Here is a 21,554-nt window from a genome sequence, read left to right as displayed (position 1 = left end):
AGCATGGCAAGTGTAATTTCCAGCTCATCAGCATGGCGCTCTTTGCCGTGTGCCTGTTAGGCCGAGGAGAAGGCAGACGCCCTGAATAAGGAGCTGCTGCTGACCAAACAGAAACTGGTGGATTCGGAGGACGAGAAGAGACGTCTGGAGGAAGAGTCCGCACAGGTGAGGAAGAAAAGGCTTTTCAGTCCAGCTGATGTTGAAGTTGATGTGGCCTTCGGGGTTACGATGGGTGGAAACGGACGGCAGGTTTGCGCCAGTAATTCTCTGGTGAGGGAATTGGTACAAGGAGATAGTTAAATCCTCCGGCCGGGGTTCAGGACTGAGCTTCATGTGAGGTATTAATGTGAAACGGTGACTCAGCATTATAAAGGATTGTATAAAAACTGTATGGAAATGTACCAGTAAGTTGAGATGTTTAATTTGATTAATTTGTGTTGTTAAGTGAGTTTAAAGAACAAATAAGCCTGTTTCATTTTTGGATTATTATTACTTTTCTGTAAACTGAAAAGACAAGACTTTAATTTAGTGATTAGAATGACCGTACTTGGCTGCTGTTATCGATAACACGCTTGATTGGATTTTTTTTTTCAATTGCCTCCAGGAGTATCTAAAGCAGGAAGTTTTTTGAATATGACTGGTAAATAAAAAGAAGACAGAAATAGCAGAGCTCATGCTCAAATAGAATGATGTGCACAAATATTAAGATTACGCTTTTGCTTTATAGAAATAAATTCTGAAGGGATTTTAATTGGAAATACGTACAAGAAATTGTAAAAACATCTTAAACTAGGAGACTATAATATTCTTGATTAGAAGTTTTCTCCAGAAACAATTTCATGTTTGAAAGCACAAATCTGTCAGGTTGAAAACATTTAATTTCTTTTTTTCTGTAAAATAGTTAGAACAAATATATATATTTACAGTTCACACTCCGAATGAGTACTTACTCCATTTCTATAAAGACGCAGCCTTTCCTCAGTCAAAGCTTCAGTCTCAGAGGCTTTCAGTTCGCGTTTGATGTCGACTTTTCTGAGTCAGATGAAGAATCCCTTTGAGTCAAAGGACGGACCCGCTGTGCTCCCATGTGAGTCCAGCATTGTCCTCCAAACGTCTTGGTGGAGTGTGTAGGTGTCTGACTCTGAGTGATTTATGTGCTTGTGCAGAGGGCACGACTTTGCCCTGAGCTCCAGGTCTGCCAATACCTTTCTGTGTCTCCTTTACATTTAGCGGCAGTCACATGCTCTCCGGGGCCTTGGGATCGTCTCCTGTCCTCGCCCCCTGCTATGTAGCGGCGTAATGATTTCTCTCCCTGGGTCTGTTTTTCTTTCCCCCCCCCCCACAGCTGAAGGAGATGTGCAGACGAGAGCTTGACAAATCTGAATCCGAGATCAAGAAGAACGGCTCCATTATTGGAGAATATAAACAGGTTTGTACTATTTCCATGAATCGTTTGTTTATTTGTAGTTGATTGGTTACACAGAACTTCTCACCATTCACGTCTTACTCCTGAAGTGAGTCTACTTTCCCCTCTGGTGCAATTTGAGGAACCAAAACTATAAACAGTGGCTGCACAGTTTCCTTTAAACTGAGTTGAGTTTTTTTTCTTCAGAATGCTGTTTGCATCGAGCATCACCTCTCACACGCTCAGACGAATCCTTTTCTAAACAACGTCTCTAATCTGGAACATGTAAAGTGATGCTAATGTAAATCCGTACACAGGATATGTTTGTTATAACAATTACCTACCAGTTATTTCTGCTGTCTTGAGACAGAGACGGAGAAGGTAAAAGGCCCAGACTCCATGTAATTCACCACATTATTTTTTTGACCAGTAGAATAAATGAAATCCTTTTGACTTTGATCGTTTGTAACGCAGACTGCCAGTATTTTTTTGGTTTTATTTATTTTTATTTTTTTTAAGACATTCCCTCTTTCTCTTGGCCGCCTTGAGCATGACAGATGCACAGATGTGCTCTGCCTTGCAGTCCAGTAACGTGGCCGATCATCAGTTTTTGACATGTTTTATACCCAAATTTTGTTTTGAAAGCAAGTAGTACCTTCACTCCCTAACCCATATATCCCCAACCTGCTCACAGGATCTGGCTCGTCTACTTCTCAAAAACAAAACTGCTAGACCATTTAAGATATCGAGAAGAAAAAAAAAAGTACTACAAAGCAGAAAAACGTAGCTTTGCATCGATGTACTAGTGATTCTGATAGTCCCAAGTACATAGAGAAGATTCACATTTGAAACGTGCTTCTCTGTAAAATAAAAAAAGTCACATAATGATTATCATCTCAGAGAAAAAAAAGAACAGAAGCACACAGTCTTATGCACATTTTCAGAGAATTCTACAACCCCTAATAAGAATTAAATCCAGTCAGTCGAGTGATAAGAGGGTTAAAAATCAATCTGATAGTGTTTCCCCTCTTTGCTGAGTCGGAGTTTTGTGTGAAATGAATTAAGGGCTCAGAGATCACGGTGTGAAATATAGGCTCTGAGCTATTGGAAAAAAAAAAAAAAAACGTGTGTGCATGTGCTTGCATATCTTATTAATTTATAATGAAAGCCCATGCTAGTGACTTGGATGTATTAAATTATAATGCCATTTGTATACATATTTTAGAGGGAATTCAGAAAGGAGACATCCGGCAGGATTAGATGGGATGATGTTGGATGGAAGGTATTCACAGAAGCATGACGATCACATGCAGTTGTTTTTAAGTCGCAGTGTTTTGCGTTCCGCACCTTTTCCACATATTGTGACCAAGTTGTATCGAGAATCTTTCTCATGCTGCATAAATCTTGAGAATAAGCATTCCGAGTGTGTTTCTGCTTTTAAAACCCCGATCCTGCGGTGGCAGACTGTTCGAATACGAGACTTCTTGTTCCTCTCTTTGTCATTGTTAATACTACACTCTGAAAGGTTACAAACAACCCAGTATTGATTCGCGGTTTTCTTTTTGTATGCATGTGCCAGAGACGCAGACGAGTGTCAGGAAAACGGCGCCCGTCCTCGGGGGTTAAACGTTTGCAAGGCTGAACTCAACTCACAAAGACACACACAAAAGTAATAATTCACCTTAAAGAGTGCGTGATCAAAATTCAGAGGGGAGCAGCTGCCAGTAGTTGGCAGTCTCCACACAGCAGTAAGTCACTGTCTGAATGTTAGTGTTTGTTACCTTACGACTTTATCGAAGGAAACTTTATTATTTCCACAAAGCTCCTGTGTTTCTTGCTGCATTGCATCATATGATAATGAGGCCAAGCAGTTAGCATTAAAACTTTTGTCTCTCGAGTGTCTTAATATGAAGCAACCGTTGATTTAGAGCTCGAATCCCTCACTTCAGATGTGTAGATGTGTCATATTTATGTTAGGTTGTATTATAGGTTGATTTAGTTTGTGTTTGTGTCTCATCTGTCATCGTGACCTCTGTGAAACTTCTCCTGCGCTGCTGTTGACTGATGCGGCTCGTCTCCCCAGATCTGAGCTGTGATCGTGTCATTACGGGAGCTTTGCCAGCCATGAATATTTAAAAATAATCTACTTTTTAGAGCAAAGAGTTGTCACTCATTTATCTTTTTAGTGAAGCAGAAATCTCTAATTTTACCACCTGTCCCCAAATTGAACCCAAAAGCCTTTGATTACCGAGCGAGTGTGCGCGCGCACACACATTTCTTCCTCCTCAGATCTCGTCTTGTCACTTAATACTTAAATATAAACTTCCTCAGATCAAGAGCTGTTACCATCAGAGCCGGGACATTACGCAACTCTCCACCTTGTATCTGTCCCAGTGGAGCTGCTCAGAAGTAACAGAAACTATTTGGAAAGAGGCCTTAGCGTCACCTGAGTCTAAAAATATTGACGGCAGAGTCGAACTGACAGCAGACCTGAAAACCAGTGACCAAAAAGCTCCCGCGCAAGAATTTGATGGTCGGGCGCGTTTGTGTGAGAAGCATCGGCGAGAACGCCCTCGGATTGCTAGCAAGCAGCCGACGGCTGCGCCGAGCGAAAAATGGGTCTTTGTCAAAAATAGCTCGGCTCATGATGAGGAGGACGGGAATGCAAAGGCAGGGAAATGAAGGGAAAGTGTGCTGAGGGGGAGAATGGAGGGAGGATAGCGGCGTTCAATCTGTTGGGATTGACAAGTTGAAGAATGCCCCAAAATAGCCCGCGTTGTTTTCCAACCCGGATAACTGAAATTATTCTTCAAATAGCGATTTGCTATTTCGGTGGCCCGCGAATGCCAAACTTTCATTTTGCGGGATTAGAGCCAAAAAAGCTCTGTGCGCTAATTGTATCTCCGGCACTCCAGGACAGAGAGAGATGTCTTTTATCGGTGAAGCTAAAAACAGTGTCAAGCATCAGAGCGTAATCCCTCTTGGAGGAGCGGAACTCGCGCGGATACTCTGAGGCCGGCTGACGACGTGCCAGGTACCGGGGCGTGTGCCAGCGCCTGTGTCCCCGGGGCCCCGTTAGCGTTATGTCTCATTTAATTGTCATAGTTTTAGAATAATTGGGCTCTGGACTCGCCGACTTTATCACTGTTTTACCACATTGGTCTCGTTTTGTGGGAGTCTGGTAGCACACGAGTAAAAAGTAACCTGCATCCACGGGACGTGCTACAGAGGAGTGTTACAGGATTTTGGTGGTGTGAGATTACATTTCCCCTCTAAAATGAAGTTTATTTCAAAGTGTCTGAGATAAGTTTGAAGAGTGACTTTCATATGTTCCTCAAAAGGTCTGGACCCGATGTAAAGAATTCAAGTTTATTTTTCAGGGAGTTTTTATGGATAAAAGTGTCGTGTAAAGAGATCAAGCACAAAGAGCATATTTCTGTTTTAAAAAAAATTCCCAGCGTGGTTTGATAAAACCGGGTCTTTCAGTTCCAAGTCTACTTTTGGGAGACTGAGTCTTGTTAAAAAAAAAAAAAAAAAAGCATCCATTTCTACTTTTTAAGGATATTTGTCATTCCACAAGGAGGCGAGGAGTTCCATTCTCAGAGGAGAGCTCAATTTCAAAAGATATTATGTCTGTACAACAAAGAAGAGGATGTGTGTTTCGGTGTGTGGGTTTGATTTGTGGAATGAACGGAATAGACGCAAACTTAGCACAAACATATACGTATATCTATTTTTGGGAGAAACTAGGACAGGTAGACTGATAATGGATCTGATAATCTGATAATAGAGTATATAAGGTTGAATTATCTCGGTGAGTTCACAACAGTATGATATGACATTCATGTGAAATTCTCCGGTGTTAAAAAGCGATTCTCGCAGTTGAATTCATATTTTGGGTTTTTTTTTTTTCTTTTCTCTAGAATCAAGCTCAGTCCATCTCCAGAAAAGAGATTATTCATCTGTTTTAGCACAAGCTCAATCCCCCCCCACAAAAAAAACTTGATGGCATGTTAAAAAAAAATGTGTTTCATTAAATGCTGTTGGGTTTTAAAAGAACTTCCTGTGCCTTGCTGCAATCTTAGTCATTAAAAAAACTTCTTAACAGCATAATTTAAGGAAAAATTTGATAAGTTTTAGCAAAGTTTTCCAATTTACAGACAAAAAATTGAGTAATAGAATAGGACCGGGTCTCGGTTATCATGGACGAACACAACATGTATTATTAGAGTGATGCAATAATCAGGACGAAGTCATCTGACGTGTTTGTCCTGATTTTAAATTAGCTAAATAATCCTTGACAGCTTGCTTGCAGATGGTGTGGCTGATCGCGAGTGCCGTCCTCTGATTGACAAGTACCCCATCTCACATCGTCCTGAAATCCCATCAGAACACGCCGTCCCTCTCACCGCGTCCCTCTCAGCCTTTTCACTAATTTTAGAAGAAAAAAAAAAGAAAAAAAAAAACCTGAAGGAGGGTATAACGTCTGTTTCCGACACGAGGACAAAAGTGATTAAGGACAGAAAGATTCCTGCTGGAGGCCGAGGAGCTCATGTACGAACGAGATGAGGGAGTTGAAATCCCGATTCAATGGATCAGTTAGAACTGAACAGTGATAAAGGTACAGTACGCGGAGATGAGCACCAGGCTGATGGAGGAGGAGAGTGATGGATATCGGCGAGCTCGGATCTTTACAGTCATCTTTTCAGGGCGCCGTCTAGAAATGCACAGTATCTGCCGTAGCCAGCAGGAAGGAATAGAGATAGGCACGCTGCTCGCAGAGAGGTAGGATGACCTTATGGATCTGATGGAATGACTCACGTCACATTGATTTTTTTTTTTTTCCCCGTACGTCTGCAAGCTGCAACACAAGTTCGTGGGAGTTCCTTCAGCATGTTTTCAGCCATCGGTTGTAGTTAAAGACAAAAAACAGATTGTATCTGCGATAATGTGTGTGCGTACTGGTGTCTGTGTGTCTGCTGAGTCTGACCGGAAAAAGAAGACCTTAAGTCAACACTAATGGACTTAAGCCTAAGAGGATGAAGGCTGCAGAGGCAGCTTCACTTATGATCACCGGGCAGAGGGTGACGAAAGGGAACTCCAGGTAGCGCGAGGTGTCGATGTTCAGTCAGAAAACAAAACACTTCCATGTCTTTCTCATGGGAACAGTGCACAACTTCGTTTCTGTAATCTCTGATTTACGCCATGCACATTTATATCATTAGGATGTTTTGTCCCACGGTTTGTTTTTTTTCCTCTTTTGTGTTACATTTGGTTTCGTAGTAATTTTCACATTTCGCTTTGACTTTTTCTGAGAACTATAAAATACAATAATAGCGTCTCCCAGTGCAAACAAACTCGTGCTGGTGCAAACTGTTTTCACGGAGTGTGAGAGGAGCCGAGTTGTGATGAACATGGGGAAGTGCAGCGACTCACTGCTCTCTTCTTCTGTGTCTCCTGCAGATCTGCTCCCAGCTGAGTGAACGACTGGAGAAGCAGCAGACGGCGACACGAGGAGAGCTGGAGAAGATCCGAGTGAGTGCACCACGTGCACACACACACACACACACACACACACACACACACACACACACACACACACACACGCACAAACGTTTCAATGTCTGTGTTTTGGAGTTTTTTTAGACTTTAAGTAGAGGAGCAAAAAAAAAAATGGTACATTATTATTAGAAATTATAAGATACTTTTATGTAATTAATTATTTGGAATCTAATTTGTAAGGATTGTACATCCGAGAGGTTGGCGGTCTCTCATTACTGATTTATTGCTGATTAATTCTCAGCCTTATCGTTCTAATCTAAGGTCAGAGTCGTCGTTATCAGTCGGGTTGGATGAGGGTGGGCGTGGGGGTGGGGGGGCTCTCCGTGGGTAGTTTGCCTTTGGAGTGTCTGAATGTGACTGTGGTCCGGCCGACTGTCTTTTCGCGTTTCCCTGCCTGCCAGTTCAGAGGAACGGATGTGGTAGAGTCAGTTAGTCATAAAGATTAACCATAAAATGTAATCGAAACCTCCATGAAATGGCTTTTTTTTCTTAATGCGATGTTGTATTTTCCTTTTTCCAAGTCATTTCATCTACACACTTAAACTGTGTCACAGCATCTATTCACCGAGCGAGAGCGACGGGGCAGAGCAGTTAAGTTCACTCACCTCTGACTTTGCAGGTTATCTTGAGTCGCGTTGCCATATCATCGCGCCTACTGGCCATAAAATCGAAGCTTTCTACTGGGGAGAACGAGGATTTAGACCAAGCAGTCACAGCCTGGCGCCTGACTTCCAACACAGTTGGCTCCTGAAATGTTAGTTTGGACTGTAGCTGGGAGAAAGCTCATGTTGGCAGGGAACTCTGTCAGCGCTGCCCAAGGACTCGGAGAGAAGTTTACCGCACAAAGGACGAGCCGCATGGAGGATCCAGCGTGCCGTTTACCCCGAGCTCTTTCTTCCCTTATCGTCTAAAAATAGTCCCACAATTGAATAAACTGTCAACAACTGCTGACAGCCGATCACTAATGTGCAGCGAGTAATTTGTAATTGCGAGCTGCAGCTGTTTGTGATTAGACATTTAAAGTGACGCGCCGTTTCACCGAGACTGAGGAGAGACCGTCGCCGCTCGAGCGCTCTCCAGCCTCGTCAGGACTCTCAGCCACTTCCGCTGCAACCCGACATGGACCGTTACATAATTGCAACTGGACTTCAAGCAGTTTTCCTTCATGTACAGTCGTTTACACACAGCGCCTGCAAAAAAAAAAAAATTCCCTGGAATACTCATCTCGCTCATGTTGCAGACAGACCGAGCTCCTTCCCTGGCAGCGTCAGGGCGGAGCGCAGCGCTCACACGAGAGGGAACCAAGACTTGGCTCCTGCGGCCGCTTCGCTAATGAGCCGCCGCGCTTCACCAGCAAAACTCAACACGGTCTCTTCTCTAATTAATGGGAAAAAAAAAAAAAAAATCTTTATTGCACGGTGACAGTCATTCCAGGCGAGCGCAGACAAGGCTGTAAATCTCAGCATCAGACAATAGTTTTTTTTGTTGGGAAGTTGCGTTCTGTGCTCCAACAGTTGGCACCGTTTGCTGTTCCATTTTCTTATTGGATGCACGGTGCTGGCTGGAATCACCTCTTTTTTTCACTACAATATGCAAAGAAACCATTTCTGTACTATCAGAGTTGTTTGCTTGCAAATCAGAATTATAAATATTATTATATTTTAGAGAAAGGATATAATAAATGCACATTTCAGTTATATTTTGCACGTTTCAAATTGCTTGGAGAAAAAAAAAATCTATCACAAGCCTAAGCATCACTGAATACCAGCATTTTTAATCAATATATTTTAGTTCCACCCCACAGCGCAAGCCGGGTGTCGTCAGCTTTATGTGCGAAGCCCATATCTCATCTAACCTTAAATATATCTCTGGCTGCTCTCAGCTGGAGTCTCTTTCGTCGTGGATTCACCCCCCCAAATTAATCTGCCTTGTTTTTTCCTCTCACATCATTCACCCTCCTGCAGCTTAAGAGCGCCACCAGAAGCAGATTGTTTTAATGCACCGGCCACTAAGGTCGGCGCTGACCTCCTTTTCGTCCTCTCACCTTTTCTATTTTTGTCTTTCTCTCTCCCCCTGTAGTCCAAAGTGGAGGCCTGCGAGAAGTGCAGCAGCCTTTTCAACAAAGAGGGCCGCGTGCGGGCCGCCGTGACCACGGCCCCCGCCGGCGGCGGCGAGGAGCCGGACGAGGAGAAGGAGAGTCTGAAGAACCAGCTGAGGGAGATGGAGCTGGAGCTCGCCCAGACCAAACTGCAGCTGGTGGAGGCCGAGTGCAAAATCCAGGTACGCCGCCTCGCCGGTTCAGTCCTAATCAAACTGCGCCGGCATCCCGGAACAGACCTCGAGTCGCGGCGATTCTACCAAACCAAGAACATTGGAAAAAGATGATCTCATTAGGAGGTTTATTCTGCTCCTGGAACGTGACGGGAGGTCAGTCTCCGCTCAGCGCTGCTGTTTAGATGTGGGCTGCTGGATAAGATCTCCCTCATTGCGAGCGCGTCAACTTTAAGCAATAAACTCAGAGGTGACTTTTCCCACTCCAATCAAAGCCGAACAAACACACCAGCAGAGACGGCGGAGGCTCCACAAAGCCCAACGTTTGCTTTCAGAAAGTGGGAGCTCTGTGGGTGGGCTCCATTTAATTTACGAACAGAGCGAAGACGCTGCTGCGATCATCAACATTAGGGAAGAGCGTCGTTCTTGTGGGCAGGAGGCTGTTAGACACTGCGGTGAAAGCAGGGGCAGGTTGTGTTTTTATGAGCCGCTGCTCACGCTGACAGCTTTCATTTAATCAATTATTACAACGGTAAACACAAAAACGTGTGTTTTCCGCAGCAGTTGAGGGTCTGGACTGAATCTGCCATATCCAATCACTTTATTTGGCACGTGTGATGGGTGTGTTTGGTTTGGGTGGTTTTAAAAAAATCTGGTTTATCCTGGTTTTGAGGAGCTCAGCTGCAGTTCAGGTCAGATTTAGGAATAGTCGAGATGACAAGGTGTAGTTGCTCTGGGTTCTTAAATGAAGGCAAAAAAGCACAGAGCGTTTTCCAAAAACAGACAAGAAGACTGAATTATTTATAATCCATAAAAGTTCCCGACTGCAACAGAGAGCTCAGTGAGGAGTTTATTGGAAGTGAAGTCAAAAAGGATTTCATATGATTAATGACGTCTGAGAGGAGGAGGAGGGCTGAGCTGGAAGCTGCTGATCGAGGAGAGGCGAGGTGCCGAACTGGACGGAGGAAAAGTTCTTCCCGTGCGCCTCACGCTGTGTGTTTGTCCTCCGTCAGGACCTGGAGCACCACCTGGGTCTGGCCCTCAACGAGGTGCAGGCCGCCAAGAAGACCTGGTTCAACCGAACACTCAGCTCCATCAAGACCGTCACTGGGACCCAGGGCAAGGAGACCACCTAACCAGACCACCCCTCCTCCCCGAAGCTCAAACCTCTGGACCCCCCCTAACCCAACCCCCCCTAAACACCCCCCCAAAACCTCCCCAGGGCCATAACTGTTAACATGAACGATAACCGTTGAACCCCAGGACCCCCTTTGCTACAGACTGTGTTAATGTTGTTTCTGTGGTTCCACCTGTCCCGGTCTGACCCCCGACCCCCCCCACCTGAAGAGTCTAATCCCCAAATGACTGCAGCCGATGAGCGCCGGTGAGAAGGGGCGGAAAGAAGAAGATGAAGTGCAATGTTACGAAACACCCCCCCCCCCCCCCCCCCCCCCCAAGAGAAACCACAAGCTTCCTCCTCCAGAAAGACAACTGATGTAAAGAGAGAAAACGAGAGAGAAAGAGCAAAGCGCCGTCGATCTGTGTCTCCGTACTGCTGATATTAAAAACCCACAGGAGGAAGGTAAGGACATCAGAACTGCGGCTGTCCTGAAGGGGCAGAGAAGAAAACACTCCGTCCTTCCTTCCCACCTCTGTGTGCCCCCCCTCCCTCCCCCCTCGAAACTACTGGCACAAAACAAGTCCCTGTAAATGTTTTTGTTTTAGGTACGAGAGCTAATAGACGCCTTTTCAAAACTGAGCTTTTTTCACTTTTTTTTTTTTTTTTGTTGAACAAATTTTGCTTTTTTAAATGTACGTTCACGAATGTTGCTTATGTAAAGAGGACACGTGCGTACAGTGCACGTCTTTTGTTTCGTTTTGTGCAGACCGAGGTGTGTGTGTGTATGTATGCGTGTGTGCGTGCGTGAGTGTGAATCTGAATGCATAAGTAATGGACTGAAATGATTTTGTGTAAAGTTTGGGTGTGAAAGACTGCGTGCAGTTCCAAGGGAAAGAAAAAGCACTGAAGGTGCGTGCATGTCAGGAAATGCTCCCGGTCGTCCAGTTTTCCCTTAATGTTCACGTGTGTGTATACGAATGATGCTAAAGAGAGACTTGCTGACAAAGCCTTGATCTGAAGGTCGATGCAGATGATACCGGCAGATATCAACATGTAATTTAAGAAAAAAAGAAAAGAAAAAGCCTGGCTTGAGGTCGGCCTGGTTTGGATCTCCCAGCACAAAGAAACTTAAGAGCAGGTCCAAACCGTGCAAACCTCAGCGTACGTATGTATGTTAGTGTGTCGCTAACGCCCAGAGCCGCGCAGCGTTTCTTAGCAACCGATCAGAGGAAGAGAAAAGTCGAAATAGAAAACACACTCAGACATGCCTTTAAAGCCCGCCTCGCCCGCCTCCCCTCTTCCTCCAAGGCACCAGCTGCTCCGCGACTTCCGACCTCAACCTGCAAGGTCGCGTCTAATGGTTTGCTGAGCGGAGCGGCTCGCCGCTCTGTTTGGCTTTCACCGTTCGGCCGGCCCTTGAGGATTAGTCGCGCCGCCGTACACACACACACATAAACACTGAGCTATACGGTAACGCAAACACACATAAAGCAAAAGTCCGGAACAACCTCCGGTTACTGCTGTTGGTAACTCCTGCTTGTTAAAGCTGCCACCCAAGTCCCCAGACATGCAGAGAGGGTCAGGAGGTGTGTGACCTGAGTGGGTCGTCTCTGCAGAGGGGGAGGGGGGGGGAGACAACGCAGTCAGCAGTGGGGAAAATAAATGTGCTTGGCCAGCGAGAGAGGCCAGAAAATGTGTTTGGAAGCAGCAGGGAGGATGCGAGGAAGGGCGGCAGGGTACAGTCATCCATTCGTCACTTTAACGGCACACCTCAGTGCCGGCGTACACGAGACACTACTCATGGAAAAATGCAAATAAACAATGTAAAAGAAGAAGTGAGGCCGTCAGGTAAAGCAGGCAGTGGGTAGATCTGCATCTGCCGCCTCCCTCGTGACGTTAAACGTGTTTTGAGGCGCCAGAATCGTCCCGCTCGGCCGTGTGTGGAGGAGACGGCGTGCCAAACGGATGATCAAGGTCTGCTGCCGTCTCAACGGCCAGCCGTGGCACGCCGAGCGCTCTGCGGCGATGCTTCACATAATCTGCTTTTGTTGTTTGGCGCTTGGCCGCCCGCCAGCAGGAAGGATGAGGCAGGCAGTCCGAGGGCGAGCTTTTAGCTTTTAGCTTTTGATTCCAGCGCGGATCGGGCCTCCGTCTCCTCCGTCGGGCTGACACATATCCGTTCCCTGGGAGAAGCCTCGGCGACGCGGCGCTCCTCCATGTTTTCGTTGTCGAGAGGCAAACGTTCAGCTGATCAGCAGGCCTTCATTTCCTCTCTGTGATGCACCGATAGACCGGTTTGACCAGTCAGGTAAAGCCATTTGACTGTTGAGTTGCCTAAACGCCACAAAAGCTCCGCCGCTGCCCGTGTGTTTCACAATGCGGCGCTCATCATTTCAAGGTGGCTTCAGAAACATGACAGGAATTTGTATTTTTCTCTCCAGCTGCGTGCGTCGCCACGGCTCGGAGCTCTTATTAACTGAACCTTTTTCTGTTTTTATACCACTTAGAAGATTTCAGCATTAAAGCCACTGCTTCTTTGTTGTCAAACCTTTATACACACACACACACACACACACACACACACACGTTGGAGTAGGCAGAAAGGTCACACACATTAAGACACCTGTTAACCACCGCAAGTGTAACTCTGCACCCGGATCGTGGATCAGCAGTTTGGAGAGGTCAGACCGCAGGCCGGCCGCTCTAAATCGGTCCGCACGGCGGGGGTGGGGGGGCGACGGGGACGGAGGTCAGAGGTCAGGTTATAAAGTGCTTGCGCGTGTTTTCATGTTACTCACAGAAGGGAGGACCCAGAATCCTCCACCTGGTCGTCTCTCCTCGGCGCTGAACGCGGCTGTTACTGCAGATTGAATCGGATTGACTGAAGATTGTCTGAAAGGCTGAAAGAAACGGAGTCGCTCCTCTTAAGGCACTGGCTTGTAAATAACAAACTTAAAATAAATATTGAACTTTTTGGTTTATGATTTTCTACTCTGTAGCTACAACTAATGTTGCCTACCTGTACCCATCCACCTGCTGCCGTGCTACAGTTTAATCCACAAACAAATCATTATGTTTTTAATGTTTATCTTTTATTTGTTGTTGTTTTTGTTTGTTTGTTTTTTTTTTAGATTGAAGCTTCTCAGTCTGACTGCTGTTTGGTTAATCAAATGCCAAAACGTAGCTTTATCATCCAACAACAAGAACATTATCAACGTGTGGAACTTGTAATAGTGTAGAATGCATTGTGTATACTTCATGAATTTCAATATAAAGATATCAACACCAGCTTTGTTGTTGTTGTTGTTGTGTTTGCATCTTCATCCCTCTTCAGCTGATTGTGAGTTTTGGGGATCAGATCAACGTCAAGATAGAATAGAAAGCATAGAAATGACAAGTTGTTGTTTTTTTAAGCTTTAAAATTAGACCGACGCTCCTGAATTTACCTGACTTCTTAAAGGAAAAGCAACAGTAATGAAATAATAGCTCGACATGAACTGACATGTTGTTGTTCTTATGGTTTATCTGAATCCACCAGTTGATAGATGTTCAATAAAACTGGAAAACAAACCAAACATTCAGTTTGGGAGGACTAACAGAAAGGACACAGTTGATTTGTTTTATTTGAATTATGGCCGCTGCAGTGTGAACCACACTGGGAGTCAAACCAGGAAAAGAGCCCGACGGTCAGAGGACGGCTGGGGAAGTAGCAAAATCTACCAGGATAAAAGATAAAAACGAAACAGCCCAATCAATTTAACATCACTAAAAAAAATCTATTTAACCACACTTATATGTCTGGAAATGTGATCTCGTCTACTTGAATAGCAGCTTTCTTTAAACTCGGAAACATAAAATAGTGCTGATCAGTTAAAACATGGTGGGATTGTGAGCATTACTGTTATTAAGCAATGATCTGTAAACTGACCAAAGCCTTGTGAGGCGCTGTGCTTCACAATGTGATGCACCTAATTGTGATGTAATGATTAAGAATTTTGCTGTTTCTGTTTTGAGATTTTGTAGAATAGAAGTGAGTTTGAACGGTAGGAAAAGTGTCGACGACGTCCAGGAATATATCCAAGACTTTGAACTTCAATTCCATCTTCTGACTCCAAAATGTTATTGTGTGTTTTTCGGTGGCTTTCTGGACCTGACGCTCACCTCCAGCTCCCATCTTGGTTAAATTATTCGCTGTCAAAGAGATGCTCATGAATCTGAACCCCGCTTCCCCGCGCAGAGCAGGAAGTGCCGCTTCTCTTCTGGTTCTCGGTGTTTCTAGACACCTGAAGACGCAGTAAAACTTAACGTTATCGGTGTTTTATTCTTTTATCTGTCTTTTCAGTTCAGAGTCGGCGTCTATAAAAAGCTACGAGCCTTCCGTGTCGTTTTCCTCTCCGGTTCCCGGCTGACGTCTCGTGTTGCAGCGAGATAAAAGAGGCCCGTTCAGGCGTTATAATGAGACTCCTCCAACTCTTCCCCCCCGAATCTGAAAGAGTTTTAAACATGAAAATGAAATGTATTCCTGCTGCTAATTATATCCTTGGAAAAACAGCGTCTTTCTGTCACACACCTCAAAACTCTTTCTGGCCGTGAACGTGCCTGGTGCCGTACGGCCGCATTGTTCTCTGTGTCAGCCATGAGCTATTTTCCGCCGCCGCCTCATCCTGCACCCGGGGCCTTGCATATATCATTTGGAGTGTTTATAACTCAATGCGGGGCCGTAAAATTATCGCCCTGTAGCGATGACGGCCGCTGGGATCCGGGTTGTGCGTCTGGAGGCCGGAGCTGGAAGGCCCCTACCTGCGGCGGCCGCAGATAACAAGCGTCAGCATTACGCAATCGGCTCGACACCTTCCCCCGCCCCCAACCCCCCCACTCCCGCTTCACGGATCTATAAATACGAGCAGCAGGCAGCAACAACGTAAAAACGCAAAAGGTGGCGTGTTGATGGATGGTGTCTTGGGTTGCCGGTGTGTGAGTCAAGGGACGAGACTATTTAGGCCCGAGGGCCTTCGCCGCGACCTCCTGAACCCCCCCGGCACCCGATCTCCCGGTGGCACGCACGCCGAGCGCACGCTGCTTCGGCAAATAACTCCGACGAGTTTAACCTCAGACGCTGGAGAAGTAACTGAACACCGGGAGTGTGTCGGGTTTGAGGTCGCGTAGCGATCTGTTGTGGTCGCAACTTTTCTAAAACAGACACAACAATGGTGACAACTTCCTGTCCGTACTTTTAGTTTGTTTCCCAATTCAGAGATTTGAACTGGACAAATTAAAAAAAAGGACCAATTCTTCTCTGCCTGAGGATCATGACCTGATTTTCAATTAAGTGACTTAATTTCAGGAAACTGACAAAAAAAAAAAAAAAATCAAAAAAAGTAATTGTATACACACAATTGATGAATTGATGCACTTCTATAATGGTTAAAAAAATCATACGTGTGAGAAACAGCTATTAGTGTGTGAATTAAAAGAGATACAATTGTGAAATTTGAAAGAAAATTCAACATTTTCAAAACCTAAACACATAAAAAAGTGTGTATGTGTGTGTGTAGAAATTCTATATATTCATCCTGTCATAGAGAAGATAAAGTGAAAACTTACTTCGGCACAAAATAACTTCACATCATTTCCAGTATCTTTAAATCTAATAAAATTTAATAAAACTACGCCTCCGGAGCCAAATAAACTTTATAAACATGAGCAACATTATACAAGTCAAAACTGGTAAAGTTTGAAATAAAGACATTTTGCCTGCAAAGATCTCATTTCAAATGATGGATGTTTGTTTTCCTGCAGATTTTTTTTGTTAGATGACTCTATAGAGGCCATACAGTATTATAATCATAAAACAGCCCAGAAAGAAAACCTGCCGATACACCAGGACGGATGGTTCGATGGTTGGAGAATTAATTTAGTGATGAAACCTAACTCTATATTTTTATCCGATGTGAAATGTTTTCTGGCCTCACGTTGCGAAATTCTATCTGTAACCAAAGTTAAATCCTGCTGCAACAGTCAAACCTTCTTTAACCTCATAATAAGTTAATATATGACGTAATGATGAGTGTTAGATTAGATTCTGCTTTAATACTCGACTCAGGCTTCATGGCTGCTGATCACACTTCATAATAAATGTTGTCGCAACACCTGTTGAGAAAAAAAACGACCCGCCGGACTAAATACAGCCTGTAAGTAAGTTAACACATGTAAAAACTTCATCATTCATTTAATGACACTCATGAAGCTTCCCAGCAGGTAATGGAGACCTCGAGACCCAAATTCACCCTGATGCCAGGAGACCAAACGTCGCTTCGACCTGAATATGTAAGAGATGTTTTTTTGAACTAGCATTTTAGTAAACAGGAGGCGATGTTTACCGTCTGGAGCGGCCCGGTGAGTCATGTTAAACTAATCTGATTTGCGAGCAAATCACAGCTTCTTAATAACTGAAACACAATACAGGTCATCCGAAAAATGTTGACGGCGGTCCAGCGCCCGGCCCGCTCCGTGCGTCCAGCTGCCTCCGGTATAATGTGTCTTATTGCTTTTCTAGATTAGTGACTGCATAACTCTGAGATCAGGGAACGCTAATAGTGACAGCAGGCCGGCGGCCAAGCTCCATCAGTAAACTGCCAGGCGATGCTTCGGTTCATTTTTTTTTTGTCACGTACGCCCCTCCTCAGTCCCGCTTCCGAGCGCTCGGTGTAAAACGAGCGTGCACCGCGGAGGGCTGTTTTCCTTGTATTCTCTCCTTGATGGGAGCTGGCACGCTGAACGCCGCGCCGCATTCAGATTCGTGACACTTCTGTGTGCGGCGTCCCCAATTCGGGCTTGTCAACTTTTCAGGAAAAGAATGAGACAATGAAGTGAGCTTTAATCACAAACTAATGCCATTAAAAACATAAATACTCCCGTGCCGCTGCCGCACAATGCGGTGATTTGAGGAGGATTGGATTTGTCTGAACAGCAGTCGTCTTCCAGGCTTCGTCTCCTCTGTCTTGTTTGCTTTCTCTCGCACAAAAAAAGCCCTTTTCGGTTGGGTCCCCCTGAAAACACACACACACACACACACACACACACACACGGATGACTGGCAGCTGTAGCTGTGTGCTGATGGTGTTGACTGCTGGAGATGTCACCGGATCCTCAGACCGAGCCGTCGGCGGAGCTGCTGTGCGGGTGACTGACGGCTCGCGTTGCCGAACCCCCACGTGCTGAAACTCTTAGACAAACTGGCCAATTATTGCCCATAACCTCGACTCTGTGGTTATGGGATGGCATACTGACACGCGTATTATCACTGTTAGGTGTCAGAATGCAGTTTGTACTTTTTCAGGGGCCGACTGCGCTGGAGATGGACAAACTGATCGAACTTGTAAATGTTATATTTAGGTCTTGTGGTGAAGTTACCCATGATACCCTGCTCTGCTGAGTTACACTGATTACAGCAGCAGTCTCACTACACACACTTCCACATAAAGAAATATCATTAATAGCTGTTAGGATTCATAAAATGAGATAGATACTCTTAAAGCAAAACTCACGGTGAATCAAACCAACAAAAGAGTCAGGAACTGATGATGAAGACAAGAAGCGAGATGAGAAAACAGACACAAGAAAATGTAGAAAGAAACAAAACATGACACGTGAGATGCGCAGAGGTGAACGGAGAGAACAGCTGTGTTCAGATCTGCTTCATATCTTCCTAACGTGACGGTCTGGTGGTTTATATTGAAGTGAAAGTTACTTATCATCCATGGTTGAGTTTCACAGGCACAGAAACACCGATGAACGTGTGAAAAATTATTATAAAGTGAAAATAAATGAGTGATATCGTCATTGTAGGACGTGTTCAACATTTCGCTTACATAACCTGACTTACAGCTTGGTATATACGGTATATATGGGTCCAGTGGTTCTTTTGGCAATCCATCTTTTACGTGGGACATGAAGCGATAAATGAGACCCCTGGTGATCAGACATGAAACACAACACTCAGACACAGAGTAGATAACTTTACAGAAACATGACGAGACATCAGTACACAAAACACAAAAGGCAACAAGACGAGACGATGGTAACAGAAGAGGACGGGGAGCAAGGAGGGAGTAGACACTGGGAAGACGATGCTGTTGAATTGATATTGTAAACTCATGGGTTTGACAGTTAAAAAAAAAAGGTACTCTTTAATAGATTATAGCACTTTCTCAGTTTTATTGTCAGTTCATCAGGCATTGGTTATGTCAACAACAGTGACGACCACAGACGATCTCTGCAGCGAACGTCGCTACCGATTCCAGAACGGTCAACACGGCCGGTTCAGACGAGCCTCCAGCGTTCACCCCCGCCGGGCGCCGCCTCGGTACGTCGTTACACACGCTTACTTCTGAGAGTCGGGACAGATCAAACAGAGTCTGTGGACAGATATCACTTCTTAACGTCGTAGGCAGCATCACGGAACAGCTTCTTTTAATCCCTGTTTTGTCAAAAAATCTGAAATTAAAAAATTATATTTACAGGAGAGAAAAAAAAAACCCAAAACAAAACACCGATCACTCAAAAGACGCTACGTTTGTCGAAACATCATTGATTGAAATAAAAAAAGAGGGAAAGAAATATGAATTAACAGGGTAGATGCGCCCAAAATAACCCTCACACACAAGTAGATTAAAAGATATATAGATGTTTATAGATATATATATGTATTTATCCATATATATTTTGTATATATGCTTCTCTACAAAAAAGCAAGTTTACTCTTTCTATGAGTAAATACATTCTACTCTACAATCACTAAAACAACAGTGTACATTCCCAGCCAAAATGCTTTGATCGTTTATCAGGAGGAGGATGGACCTAAACAATCGGTGGACCGTGACCAGAACGTACGCGACGACATGCTCCATGTGACCCCAGCATCCGTACGTGTGTGAGTGTGTGTGTGTGTGAGACAGTGTGTGTGCATATGTAGGTGTCAAATGCCCCCACCCCCACTCTCCAAAACACACACACACGCACACACACACGCACAAACACACACCTCAGGAGAAAACGATCCGTTCAGCAGTTAGTCTGGTTAACTTTGCCTCAGCAGTGGAAATATGATCCCGGATCTATTTCTGCTGCTCAGCACAGTTCTCGACGACTCGCAGTTGCACTTTTCGCAGCCCCGTCTCCGCTCCCAACACAACTCCAGCGCGATCCTGAGACTTAACTCCCAACTTCCCGCGCTAATGCAACAGTAAGCACGACACGGTTCTCCCTCACAGACCGGATTTATACGCCGCGGAGCGCTCCCCGGCTCCTGAAGACAGTAAATATCAGATAGTTTCTCACTTCTGAGGCTGCAGGATGATCAGATTTGTGCAACAAAGGCCTCAGAGTCTTTGGTGTGTGGATAAAATCCCATCCTGCAGAAGAAACACTCAAACCCCCCCCAAAGGCGTCTCTGCATCCGTCTCTTTCTGATTCAGCCTCTCACCTGGCAGGCAGATGAAGAGCCGCCTTTTGGGGAAAACTGGACGCAAAGCAGGCCCCGGCGGTGCCGCCAGACATAAGCACTCAGCAAACTCTTAAAAACCACCCAGCATATTGCAGCTTTAAACAACTCTGAAGTTCCTGCAATTTGCTGCCAAAAAAAAAGAAAAGAAAGAGAGAGAGAGAGAAAGTTTTTGTGATGACGGCGCTCCGCCCTTATTTCTCCTGACTGCAAAGCTCCAGTCGTTCGCAGATAACTGCTGCGTCTCCAGAAAGCAAAGCTAAAGGTAACATCCATTATGTACAGTGCTACAGACAGCCCCTCATAAAGCACCATGAGAATGAGCGGAGGAGGCGGGGATCAGCGACGCATGGCTCAAATCCTAACGTACAAGCAAGGCTCACACTTTACACACACATATACACAATCCATGAAGCCAGAGGGTGTGTGTGTGTGTGTGTCCATGTGCTTGACTGCTGCGGAGATATTTACACGTATGATAGCGTGTGCTTGCGTGTGCGTGTGTTTGCATACACGTGTGTGTGTGTGTGTGTGTGTGTGTCAGGTAGCCCTGAGTACGATGTGTGGGTGTATTGCTCGTGTGCTTTTTTTGTGCTTCTTAAGATTTGCAGGTGTGGTTTTGCTTTGTTTTCTTTGTGGAACCCCCTCAGAGAGCAGCAGGCAGGTTCTTTGTGATCACTCCGAGACGTTTTCAGCAACACAACAGTAGAAAACAATCCTTCAAAGGAGGTTCAGCCTGACAGAAATGACCGACGCGCCCAAGAAATCCTTCCTGCACTCGCATTTCTGTCCCGATGGTGAATTAGAGTGACATACTGAAGTAAAATTTAGGGGATGGAATCAAAATATAAAGAAGGAAATAAAAGGTTTAAGGATTAGAAAGAGAAAATTCATACAAAAGTCTAAACAAGACTAAATTTCGATAAAAATGTCAAAATTTTGAAAAATAACAGGAAAAATTGTTGACAAAAATATTAAGACTGTGAATGTGAAACAAGAATTTCAAAGAATTTAGAAAAAGATTTAGATAAACGTACTAAAATCAAGAAAAACAAATGAAAAGGAAAGTCACAAAGAAAAAAAATTTAGAAAATCAAGCCAAACTATGTAAACAATGGAAAATTACATTTCACGAATAAAGTCAAAATTCTGAGATGGGAAATGATAAGAAAGTCAGAAGCAATCAGAAAAGAAAAAAAACAGATTGATCTATACTTTCACCTTTTAGCTCAATGTCACAAACAAAACATTCCTCTCTACATGTTTAGAAAATAGGACTTTCTGGAAGCCTTCCCTCATAAACCCGTCCTCGCTGCGCTCCTGTTCTCTCTGCGGCCTGTTATGATGACGGAGTGTTTCCTCATGCGGCAGTCATGTTCCCCAGCTGGAGGCCGGCGTCTCCGTCTTTCTAATGAGGAAGCAGAAGCAGAAAAACAGGTGGAAGATGCTACAAAGCAGCTCCTCCTGCCTCACTTTAATGTCTGGAAAAAAAGGAAGAAAAAAAAAAAGGCTGATAAAAAAGAACTGAAAAGAGCAGCTTTTTGTTTATTCATGAGACGTAACATTCCCCTCTTTCATGCTAAACCTTCGCTAAATAAATGTTTTGGTGATCCCCATTAAAAAGCAGCGATCGGGGCTTTTAGGTGGCGGCGGAGTTTTATTTCCCTCACATTTCACTGCGAGACCAAACAAGA

The 21,554-nt window shown here is 44.7% G+C and overlaps 1 protein-coding gene across 4 annotated transcripts in view; it reads left to right on the top strand.

The window, feature by feature from the left end:
• Positions 1–13,644, top strand: part of rabgap1 (RAB GTPase activating protein 1) — a 70,532-nt gene extending 56,888 nt beyond the window's left edge. For all 4 annotated transcript variants that reach the window (XM_030084402.1, XM_030084401.1, XM_030084400.1 and 1 more), the window contains 5 exons: positions 61–165; positions 1,346–1,429; positions 6,869–6,940; positions 9,047–9,247; positions 10,252–13,644. In XM_030084402.1, coding sequence (XP_029940262.1) covers positions 61–165; positions 1,346–1,429; positions 6,869–6,940; positions 9,047–9,247; positions 10,252–10,374 — 585 coding nt within the window. In that variant the 3' untranslated portion in view covers positions 10,375–13,644. The remainder of the gene's footprint in view (positions 1–60; positions 166–1,345; positions 1,430–6,868; positions 6,941–9,046; positions 9,248–10,251) is intronic.
• Positions 13,645–21,554: the final 7,910 nt, after the last annotated feature.

The sequence above is a fragment of the Salarias fasciatus genome (genome assembly GCF_902148845.1).
Source record: "Salarias fasciatus chromosome 7 unlocalized genomic scaffold, fSalaFa1.1 super_scaffold_4, whole genome shotgun sequence".
Lineage (NCBI taxonomy): Eukaryota > Metazoa > Chordata > Actinopteri > Blenniiformes > Blenniidae > Salarias > Salarias fasciatus.
Note: the sequence above shows the minus strand (reverse complement) of the source record. Positions and strands in the feature narration are given on the sequence as shown.